The 11,554-nt window shown below is 44.3% G+C and overlaps 1 protein-coding gene across 1 annotated transcript; it reads left to right on the forward strand.

Annotated features, from left to right (window-relative positions):
- Window positions 1–3,932: 3,932 nt before the first annotated feature.
- Window positions 3,933–9,215, forward strand: LOC311045174 (uncharacterized protein; the record flags this gene model as incomplete). Its single annotated transcript, XM_084056985.1, has 2 exons — window positions 3,933–4,590; window positions 8,425–9,215. 2 exons carry the CDS (start codon window positions 3,933–3,935, stop codon window positions 9,213–9,215), a joined length of 1,449 nt encoding a protein of 482 aa, XP_083913111.1.
- Between the last annotated feature and the right edge of the window lie 2,339 nt (window positions 9,216–11,554).

The raw sequence follows: 11,554 nt of genomic DNA on the forward strand, positions 1-11,554 counted from the left end.
CACACACACACACGGACACACGGACGGACGGACGGGGTGGAAAACATACTCTCTCGCCATGCCTTTCGGCCTGGCGGAGACAATAACTAAACAGAAAAACTGAACTGATCAACACAACTGAACTAACAGAAGCAATAAATGAGGTGGACATATATAGGGACGAGTCACACCACTCACTGTGAACAAAAAGGGGAAAAGACAAATACTATCTCAGGGCAAGACCACTTTGGTAGAGGTTTGGGTTGAGTATTTACCTTGCCATGATGTAACTCCAAAGGTGGACAAGAAAAAATAATTGCTCCATTGATTAGAAATTGATAATTCAAAATATGCTCCTCATTGACTTACATTGTAAGGTAAAACTGCTCTCAAAGTCACTCTTTTAGCACAAAAACGAACGCAAACAAAGTTGATTCAGACAATATAGAACATCACCAAACCCAGTACTGTTTTTTTTTTTAAATAAAAATGTCAACTTCCTGTTGATTTTGCCATTTTTATTAAGTAGAAAACCCGGACTGGATCGGCGGATCCGGATCCAGATCTTCAAATAGTAAAATCAACAGGAAGTTGACATTTTTATTAAAAAAACAAACAGTACTGGGTTTAGTGATGCTCTATATTGTCTGAATCAGCTATGTTTGGGTTCATTTATGTGCTAAAAGAGTGACTTTGAGAGCTGTTTTACCTTACAATGTAAGTCAATGAGGAGCATATTTTGAATTATCAATTTCTAATCAATGGAGCAATTATTTTTTATTTCTTGGACTTTGACATCACACTCATGTGACCATGATGACTCAGCCATAAGTAACATAAGGAGTTCCCATGCAGGCTCAGTCGTCAGTACACTCCCGTAGGCACACGGGGGGAGATTGTTTTAGGAATCTTTAAGTAGCCATGGCAGCGGGCCTGTACGGCGTTCTTCCGTTTGTCTTCTGTGTATTCGTCGTCCCCACCGCGTCTGAGGACCGCCGCTGTAAATCCTACACGGATGCGTTTGGATCCCATGATGAACTATCATGCAACAGGGGATGGTTTTGCTGCGGAAGCTGCAGCAACAGATACTGCTGCGATGACGGCTTGTTACGTTTCGACGGCGATAAACAGGACGATTGTGACAGCTTTGTTAAGGACGAGCCTGTTGCCCAGGGCCGCACTGCTGTTGCCATTGCCATTGCGGGTGTTCCAGCTGTTGCCATCTTCTTCATCATCTTCTTCATCATCCTCTTCATCGTCTTCATCTGCTGCTGCTGCTGCGGCTGCTGCGGCTGCTGCGGCTGCTTCGGCGGCTGCCGCCGCGAGCCACCACCTGTGACAGACAACAGCACACGTATCACAGTGGTAACCTCTACTCCTCAGCAGTACCCAGGCTACCAACCTATACCAGTCCAACCACCAGGCTATGGAGACCAGCCCATGCCCCAGGGCTACGTGGCACCCACTGCACCCGACCAGGGACAGCCTTACGCACCAGGAACCCTACCACCTTCATATCAGTAAGCTGCTGCTCCAGACTACTCTCCTGCTCCGATGCCTTATTGCCAGGCAGCATATGCACCCGGTCAACCAGCATGTCCTCTATAGCCACCTGCCCTGGCCCAGCCCCAGCCCAAGAGGCACCCACTTTTTGTAAAACCGCAATCCAGATCATCTGTCAGGGACCGAGTTGGTCGGAAGGAGAGACACAGGGATACTTTGTTGGTTTAAAATATTTTCTTTCCTTTTTTTTCTCCTTTGTTTCAAATAAAAATGTGGGCCCAAATCAACTTAAATAACTAAACAAAAAAACTGAACTGATCAACATAACTGAACTAACAGAAGCAATAAATGAGGTGGACAAATATAGGGACGAGTCAGACCACTCACTGTGAACAAAAAGGGGAAAAGACAAAGACTACCACTTAAACACACTCATCTAACCCCTGCCCTTCAGGGTTGCCAGATCTGCTTGTTATAATTTCCCCTGCACAATTTTATTTGAAAATAGCCGATCTACAAACTCACAACGCATTGCATCGCGAAGCGTTGTGAGCTCGTAGATCTGCTATTTTCAAATAGCTGATGTATATGTTAAAGTGCTCATGTGGCCCCTCGTCGCTTCTTTTGGGCTGGTTTTCCTAGACCTGGTTGCTTGATTAGACAATTATATATATATATATATATATATATATATATATATATATATATATATATATACACAAATATATATATATACAAATATTCTTTATATATATTTTTTTAAATGTCCATTTGTCTTCATATATTTTAAAAACATTTTCCACATTTATGTATTAAATAAATGATATCTATAAATGATTCTGTCCATTTTGAATAGCTTGTATACATGATTATTGTGCAATTGACAGATTGTTGTTCTCGGTTTAAGGTATGTTTATAAATGGCAGTGCGGCCACCCTACTCACTGTACCCTGTACATGTTTGTTTAATATAAAAGCACGAATATATTAATCTGTCTATTATTTTTAATTGTTTAGTATTGATGCACAATAACATGTATGTTTATGAAACACAATTGTATGCATAATTATACAATATATGGGGTCGAGGTAGGGTACTAAGGGTAGGGGGTCCCTGCTCCATCTCCCCATCAGTTTGGGAAAACGTTGAAGATCCCTGGCCCCCGGTGCTTCTTTTGGGCTTGTTTTCCTAGACCTGGTTGCTTATTTCTCTCACACAATCTGGCAACACTGCCAGAGACGATTTTTGTACAGTCTATGGACGATACGTTCCACCGTTAGATGCCTCAATAACATTATACAGTGTGCTAAAAAATCCGAATTGATTGGATAAAAACCTGTGATATCTTCTTTTATATTCCTGAACCGATTCTCTGACAAAGGACACAATCGTTCAGAAATAGTGTTTGTTCACAAGCTGGTCCAAATGTCTGCCATAGACTTAATAGTATTTCACCAAACTTCCTGTTCCAGTTTTGGCTCCCATGAGCATCACTGACGTCTGCTATGCAAGCAATGGCGGCGGCCGGCCCCCTAGGCTCAGGCTGTCCCTTCCATAGATATATATAAAGGCTAGATGACTCACCCGCGCTGCTGGCCAATGGAGTACGACGCTGCCACATGGCGGCCACCTTGCGACGGTCATTCATAACATTGTGTCTATGGTGCATGTACTTTGAAATAACCATAGCGTGTTCAATTTTCATCCGATTTTCAAACGGTCTGGTGTTTTGTAAACACCAAAGATGTAGTTACAGGGAAACTTTGTTGGTTTAAAATATTCTCTTTATTTTTCTTTCCTTTTTTTCTCCTTTGTTTCAAATAAATGATTTAACAAATAACAAAAATGTGGGCCAAAATCAATTTAAATAACTAACAGCAAAGCAACTGAACTGATAAACACAACTGAACTATCAGAAGCAATAAATGAGGTGGAAATATATAAGAACGGGTCAGACCACTGTGAATAAAAAGGGGGAAAAGACAAAGACTACCACTTAAATACACTCATCTAACCCCTGCCCCTCCCCATGCTGCCGAGAGACTGGTGCAGTCCAATTGTACAGCCTCCCACAGAATTGATAACTCACAGAAAACTCAAGTCAACTCAAATGCCAAGTAAAAACTATGTTATTTCAACTGGTGGTGTGTGGTTATTTATATTAGTTTGCATTGTATGTATAATGTACAACTGAAAACAAACAAACTAAATATATAAACCAAAAGGAAGAGTTACCATACAGTATAGTCTCAATGTGTGGCTGCTGAGTCAGCCATCACACATCCTATATTAAAATTGGCTTATGGGAGGAGTGGCGGACTTTGACATCACACTCATGTGACCATGATGACTCAGCCGTAAGTAACATAAGGAGTTCCCATGCAGGCTCAGTACTCAGTACACTCCCATAGGCACACGGGGGATATTGTTTTAGGAATCTTTAAGTAGCCATGCCGGCGGCGGGCCTGTCCGGTGTTCTTCTGTTTGTCTTCTGTGTATTTGTCGTACCCACTGCGTCCGAGGACCGCCACTGTTACCCCTATGATGCGTATGGATCCCATTATGATGGACTATTATGCACCGGGGGATGGTTTTGCTGCGGAAGCTGCAGCAACAGATACTGCTGCGATGACAGCTTGTTGCGTTTCGACGGCGATAAACAGGACGAATGTGACATCGACTTTGACTTTGACATGGACAGGAGGGTTGTTGCCATTGTCTCGAGTGCTGCGGCTGTTGTCATCTTCACCACCCTCTTCATCTGCTGCGTGTATCCCCGCTGCTGCCTCTACAAGATGTGCCGCAAGCCATCGCCTGTGATAGCCACCAGCACACGAACCACAGTGGTGACCTCTACTCCTCAGCGGCGCCCCCAGCAGCCAACGGTCCATGCACCGCCACCACAGTCCTACCAGGGGACACAGTACCCAGGCCACCAACCAGGCTATGGAGCCCAGCCCATGCCCCAGGGCTACGGGGCGCCCACTGCACCCTACCAGGGACAGCCTTACGCACCAGGAACCCTACCACCTTCATATCAGGAAGCTACTGCTCCAGACTACTCTCCTGCTCCGATGCCTTCTCATAGCCAGGCAGCGTATGCACCCGGTCAACCAGCATATCCTCTACAGCCACCTGCCCTGGCCCAGCCCCAACCTCAGCCCAATGCACCACCACCACCCGCACAGCCAGACTCCCTTGCCCAGCCTGCCTATAACCCGGCCTACGCTCCACCTCCGCCCAAGACTTGATTTTGATTGATTGATTGAACACTTTATTTAGAAAAGACATGGAAACAGTACATGGAAGTACATTTCACAATACAAGGCCCTCTAAACTGGATTGCTCATAAAAGCACAATGGCTTATTCAAAGTGAGATCCCCACGCACTCAAATCATGATGACATTTAAGATATACTGTACACTACTATGAAGAACGTCATATAATCAGCGTACAGGTTACTGGTTTGAAAAACAGGAAATATGTACAATAAACAGTTCAAGGAGGGGGGGTGATCAGTGGAGCTGCCTCTGGTGTTGTGATTGTGGACTTCATTTACGTTGAACTGGCCATTAGACCATGCCACAACATCCTGGTCGGTGTGCTGGACTTTTTTTTTCAGATTCAGATTCACTTTATTGTCACAGATGCACTGTTTAGGTATTCCTACACGTGAAAAACGTACGCTCGGAAGCTCCAATACAATAAAACCATAAAAACATGATAAAAAAAATGTAACAACACTCAATAAAAGTAAACACAGGGCAAGAATATCTGTCGAAGATAGTGCAGAGTACAAGAGTTATTGCACATTCACTTTTCACTGTCATTTAACAGTCTGATAGCCTGTGGGAAAAAAACTGTTCCTCATTCTGCTAGTGCGCGTTGAGAGGATCTTGTATCCCTTCACCCTTTTGGACTTGAGCGGGGAAAATATTTTTTTATGGTTATGGGTGGGATCTTTTATGATCCTCAGGGATTTGTTGAGGCAGCGCTGGATGTAGTAGAGCCTCAATTTATTTATTTATTTTAGGAAATATGTCTGTGTTTGGAAATGTGCGATATGTTTAACTGATGATTAACCCGGAACTCCTTATTGGGAAATAAGGAGTTCCCAATGCAGCTACGCCCAAATATAGAGTGTGTTGTCTAACCTCAAATGTGTCGTCATGGCATCAGCAAACAAATCAGTCAGCTCCATATAGAGCACCGAAGTCTGACGTAATTTACACATCCTACATGAGTCGCGTTTTTTTTCCCCATTCAGAATTCCCATAGACTTGTTCAATTTATATAAAAATAAACAAATGATCCCGGCGGCTTGACTCATATGGATATGGAACATCAACTGACGGCGAGAAAACTCTAATCTTACTGCCGCCGAATTAATTATGGGGCCAGGCTTCCAGCATGGACCCATATTGTTATTCGCATTATTCCATTTCTTCTTCTTCTGCCACTTTTGGCAGTTCTGGCTGAACCGTGCAGTCGCTTTTTATGAAACTCGGCCATATGATAGATGGTTATGAAAAACGATCAAGAAATAATTCTCACAATCTTTCGTCAAAAGGTGGCGCTATAGCACTCAATTGAAAAATGCCAACTTTGAACAGGTACAACTCATGCCGTGTTTGACCTACAGCCATGAAACTTCGATGCACACATGCGTCTCCTCATGCTGAACAACTTTCACACTCTGACTTTTGACCTCTGACCTTAAGATCTCCCACCATTTGGAATTATATGAAAAACAGTTAAAACCTATCTCCTCCTGGGATTTTTGAGTAATCTGCACGAAACTTTTTACACATGAACTTTGGACCTATACCAAAAAACGTTTGCAAAATATCTTCCATAAGTGAAAAAATGAAGCTTTAATGAGCCAATGAATATTGCAGTTTTATGACAATTATTCATCTGCCCCTAACACATACATGCAGACTTACCATTCTTTGAAACTTTGCAGAAATGTAAAGGGCCATTCCAAATATCACTGAAACCAATCTTACTCCAATTGGTCAAACGGGGGCGCTATAGCAATTTTTTGAAAATTGAAACTTTAAACAGGCAAAAGTCATGCCTCGTTTGGCCGACAGCCATTAGACCTGCTTACACATGTGCCTTGACTAATGAGGAACACATCTATCACGTTGACCAGTAAGCACCGCCCTTAGATTGTCCGCAATCTTGAGCAGTTTGAAAAACACTTAAACCCAGGATTTTTCAGCTATTTGCGTGAAACTGTATCATCTGTGTGATCTCCTTTCACAGGTTCTTGTCTGTTGGTGGCTTCTCGCTTAAATGTGTGCCCCACAACCTGAAGGTCACCAGTTCAAGCCTCACTTGGTGCAGACTTCATCTAAGTTGCATTTCACACAACATGACTATCAATGAATACATCTGCAATTGTTAAAGATAACATGAAATACTTAATTCAGTGTTTTTTACATACAGCTGATCTACAATCTCACAACTTTTCAGATAGCAATGAGAGTATGTTTTTTCAATGTATAACATACTTCATTGTGAAAATAGCCGATGTACAATCTGACAACTTTTAATGGTTTGTGAGCTTGTAGATCGGCTACTTTCACTAGTTTTGGTTCTGAGGAGATGTACAATTTCTTCATTGGTAAATGGTTTGTGAACGAGTGATCTTTGTGTTAGTGAAACAGGGGCTTGGGTCATGACAGAAGGCAAGAGTTTGTGATCCTCAACAGACAATATCAGCCTGGACAAAGCTATAGCACTATAGGTAGTGTTGCAGCTACCTAAGAGTGCCTCACGACCACAAGGTTGCTGGTTCAAGCCTCACTTGATGCACACTCATTTAAGTTGAATTGCAAAAAACATGACTCAATCTATTCCGTTTCCATGGCTCTCTCTCTCTCTCTTCAATCTATTTCGTTTCCATGTCTTTCTCTTCAATCTATTCCGTTTCCATGTCTCTCTCTCTGTGTCTCTTCGATCTATTCCGTTTCTATCTTCAATCTATTCCGTTTCTCTCTCTCTCTCTCTCTCTCTCTCTCTCTCTCTCTCTCTCTCTCTCTCTCTCTCTCTCTCTCTCTCTCTCTCTCTCTCTCTCTCTCTCTCTCTCTCTCTCTCTCTCTCTCTCTCTCTCTCTCTCTCTCTCTCTCTGAGGGTCGGCCATAGCTGAGTGGTTAGTGAGCCCGCCTAGGGAGCCAGAGGCTCTGGTTGCCCCAGGTACGATTCCAGGCCAGGTCAGCAAATGTGTCGATGAAATTTGTCCCTGAGCAAGACTCTTAACCCCTAATTGCTCACAGGCCCTCATTGGAAACAAGACCGCAAGGACTTTCGTGAACTGACCTGTTAAAGGAATTATCATTTCTCTTTCTCTCTCCTGGCCCCATATTATCGCTGCTTGCAGCTATATTTAGTTATTATATTTTCGCCAGAAATAGACTGTATCAAATATGAGTGACTATCGTATTGTCCCCATTAGCTGCATATATATATGGAGCAGCTGGTTCCCATATCCTTGGCCAGCCCCTCATCTCCACTCTCCAGCAGCCTCCCACAGAACTGATAACTCAAAGAAAACTCAGTCAACTCAAATGCCAAGTAATAACTCACAGAAAAACAACTAAACAATAAACTATGTTATTTCAACCGGTGGTGTGTGGTTATTTATATTAGTTTGCATTGTATGTATGATGTACAACTGTAAGTAATCCAACTAAAAATATAAACTAAAAGGAAGAGTTACCATACAGTATAGTCTCAATGTGTGGCTGCTGAGTCAGCCATCACACATCCTATATTAAAATTGGCTTATGGGAGGAGCGGCGGACTTTGACATCACACTCATGTGACCATGATGACTCAGCCATAAGTAACATAAGGAGTTCCCATGCAGGCTCAGTACTCAGTACACTCCCGTAGGCACACAGGGGGAGATTGTTTTAGGAATCTTTAAGTAGCCATGGAGGTGGGCCTGTCCGGTGTTCTTCTGTTTGTCTTCTGTGTATTCGTCGCAGTCGTACCCACTGCGTCCGAGGACCGCAACTGTAAATCCTACACGGATGCGTTTGGATCCCATCACGATGAACTATCATGCAACAGGGGATGGTTTTGCTGCGGAAGCTGCAGCATCAGATACTGCTGCGATGACAGCTTTTTGCGTTTCGACGATGATGAACAGGACGAATGTGACATCGACTTTGACATGCAGGAGGTTGTTGTTGCCATTGTCTCGGGTGCTGCGGCTGTTGTCATCTTCATCACCCTCTTCATCTGCTGCGTGTATCCCCGCTGCTGCCTCTACAAGATGTGCCGCAAGCCATCGCCTGTGATCGCCACCAGCACACGTACCACAGTGGTGGCCTCTACTCCTCAGCGGTGCCCCCAGCAGCCAACGGTCCATGCACCGCCACCACAGTCCTACCAAGGGACACAGTACCCAGGCTATGGAGCCCAGCCCATGCCCCAGGGCTACGGGGCGCCCACTGCACCTGACCAGGGACAGCCTTACGCACCAGGACCCCTACCACCTTCATATCAGGAAGCTACTGCTCCAGACTACTCTCCTGCTCCGATGCCTTCTCATAGCCAGGCAGCGTATGCACCCGGTCAACCAGCATATCCTCTACAGCCACCTGCCCTGGCCCAGCCCCAACCTCAGCCCAATGCACCACCACCCACCGCACAGCCAGACTCCCTTGCCCAGCCTGCCTACAACCCAGCCTACGCTCCACCTCCGCCCAAGACATGATTTTGATTGATTGATTGAATACTTTATTTAGAAAAGACATGGAAACAGTACATGGAAGTACAATTCACAATACAAGGCCCTCTAAACTGGATTGCTCATGAAAGCACAATGGCTTTTTTATAATTAGATCCCCACGCACTCAAATCATGATGACATTTAAGAAAACAGACAGATATACACTACTATGCAGAACGTCATATAATGAGCTTACAGGTTACTGGTATGAAAAACAGGAAATATGTACAATAAACAGTTCAAGGAGGGGGGGTGATCAGTGGAGCTGCCTCTGGTGTTGTGATTGTGGACTTAATTTACGTTAAACTGGCCATTAGACCACGCCACAACATCCTGGTCTGTGTTCAATGTGCTGGACTTTTTTTCAGATTCAGATTCACTTTATTGTCACAGATGCACTGTTTAGGTATTCCTACATGTGAAAAACTTACGCTCGGAAGCTCCAATGCAATAAAACCATAAAAACATGATAAAAAACAACTTAACAACACTCAATAAAAGTAAACACAGGGCAAGAATATCTGTCGAAGAAAGTGTATAGTGCAGAGTACAAAAGTTATTGCACATTCACTTGTCACTGTCATTTAACAGTCTGATAGCCTGTGGGAAAAAGCTGTTCCTCATTCTGCTAGTGCGCGCTGAGAGGATCTTGTATCCCTTCACCCTTTTGGACTTGAGCGGGGAAAATAGTTTTTTATGGTGGTGGGTGGGGTCTTTTACGATCCTCAGGGATTTGTTGAGGCAGCGCCCCAAATCTTACTGCCGCCGAATTAGTTACATTTTCACCAGAAATAAACTGTATCAAATATGAGTGACTGACTTATCGTAAACGATACAGAGCCACCTCCCTGACAATATCGCCGGGACAATTCACAATTCTTATATGAGACGATTTTAAGATGACCCAATGTTACTACTTCCGCGACCCAGGGGATGAACGAGTGACGTCAGGACGTCGGTACTCTATGGGCACAAAAGGGGCGTGCCCATATATGGGCATATACTGATGACATCAGGGCTCTCCATATATGGGCATAAAAGTTACAAAGACTCACAGATACAGAGATCTCCATATATGGGCATATCATATATGGGCATATACTGATGACATCAGGGATCTCCATAAATGGGCATGAAAGGGACAAGGACTGGCAGATACAGAGATCTCCACTTGCACATGTTGGTCAGCAGTGTTATGAACCTTTATAGCCTACAGAGCTTTTGTCTCTTACATACCTGTAGTACTTTGACACACAGAGAGTGTACATGTACTAATTCTTAGATATTTAATTCTCTCTCATTTATTGATCAAATGTCAAGAGTCTTGAGTCTTGAGTCTATTTTAGATTCAGCACAGAATCTAAAATAGACATAAATAATCATACATTTCTACACTAAAATGGCTGACAGTATAGGCTTGAGACATATGGGGGGGCACCAGTATTCACACAGGTTTGAGATCTGCTGTGCTGTGTGCGGGTCATCAAGCGGTCAGAAACACCCATAAGAGGCACCCAGTTTTTGTTAAACCGCAATCCAGATCATCCTATATTAAAATTGGCTTAAGGGAGGACCGGCGGGCGGGCGGGCGGACTTTGACATCAGTTATGTCACATGAGTGTGATGTGACATCACACTCATGTGACATCAGTCACATGAGTGAGGACACCATGAGGACTCAGCCATAAGTAACATAAGGAGTTCCCATGCAGGCTCAGTCGTCAGTACACTCCCGTAGGCACACAGGTGAGACTGTTTTAGGAATCTTTAAGTAGCCATGGCAGCGGGCCTGTACGGCGTTCTTCTGTTTGTCTTCTGTGTATTCCTCGTCCCCACCGCGTCTGAGGACCGCCACTGTAAATCCTACACGGATGCGTTTGGATCCCATCATGATGAACTATCATGCAACAGGGGATGGTTTTGCTGCGGAAGCTGCAGCAACAGATACTGCTGCGATGACAGCTTGTTACGTTTCGACGGCGATAAACAGGACGATTGTGACAGCTTTGTTAAGGACGAGACTGTTCCCATTGCCTGGGGTGTTGCAGCTGTTGTCATCTTCTTCATCATCCTCTGCTGCCGCAACCCACCGCCTGTGACAGCCACCAGCACACGTACCACAGTGGTAACCTCTACTCCTCAGCAGCCAACAGTCCATGCACCGCCACCACAGTCCTACCAGGGGACACAGTACCCAGGCCACCAACCAGGCTATGGAGCCCAGCCCATGCCCCACACTGCATCCTACCAGGGACATCCTTACACACCAGGACCCCCACCTCCATATGAGGAAGATGCTCCACCAGGCTACTCTACTTATAGCT

This window comes from Gymnoscopelus microlampas (assembly GCF_963454915.1).
Source record: "Gymnoscopelus microlampas genome assembly, chromosome: 5".
Lineage (NCBI taxonomy): Eukaryota > Metazoa > Chordata > Actinopteri > Myctophiformes > Myctophidae > Gymnoscopelus > Gymnoscopelus microlampas.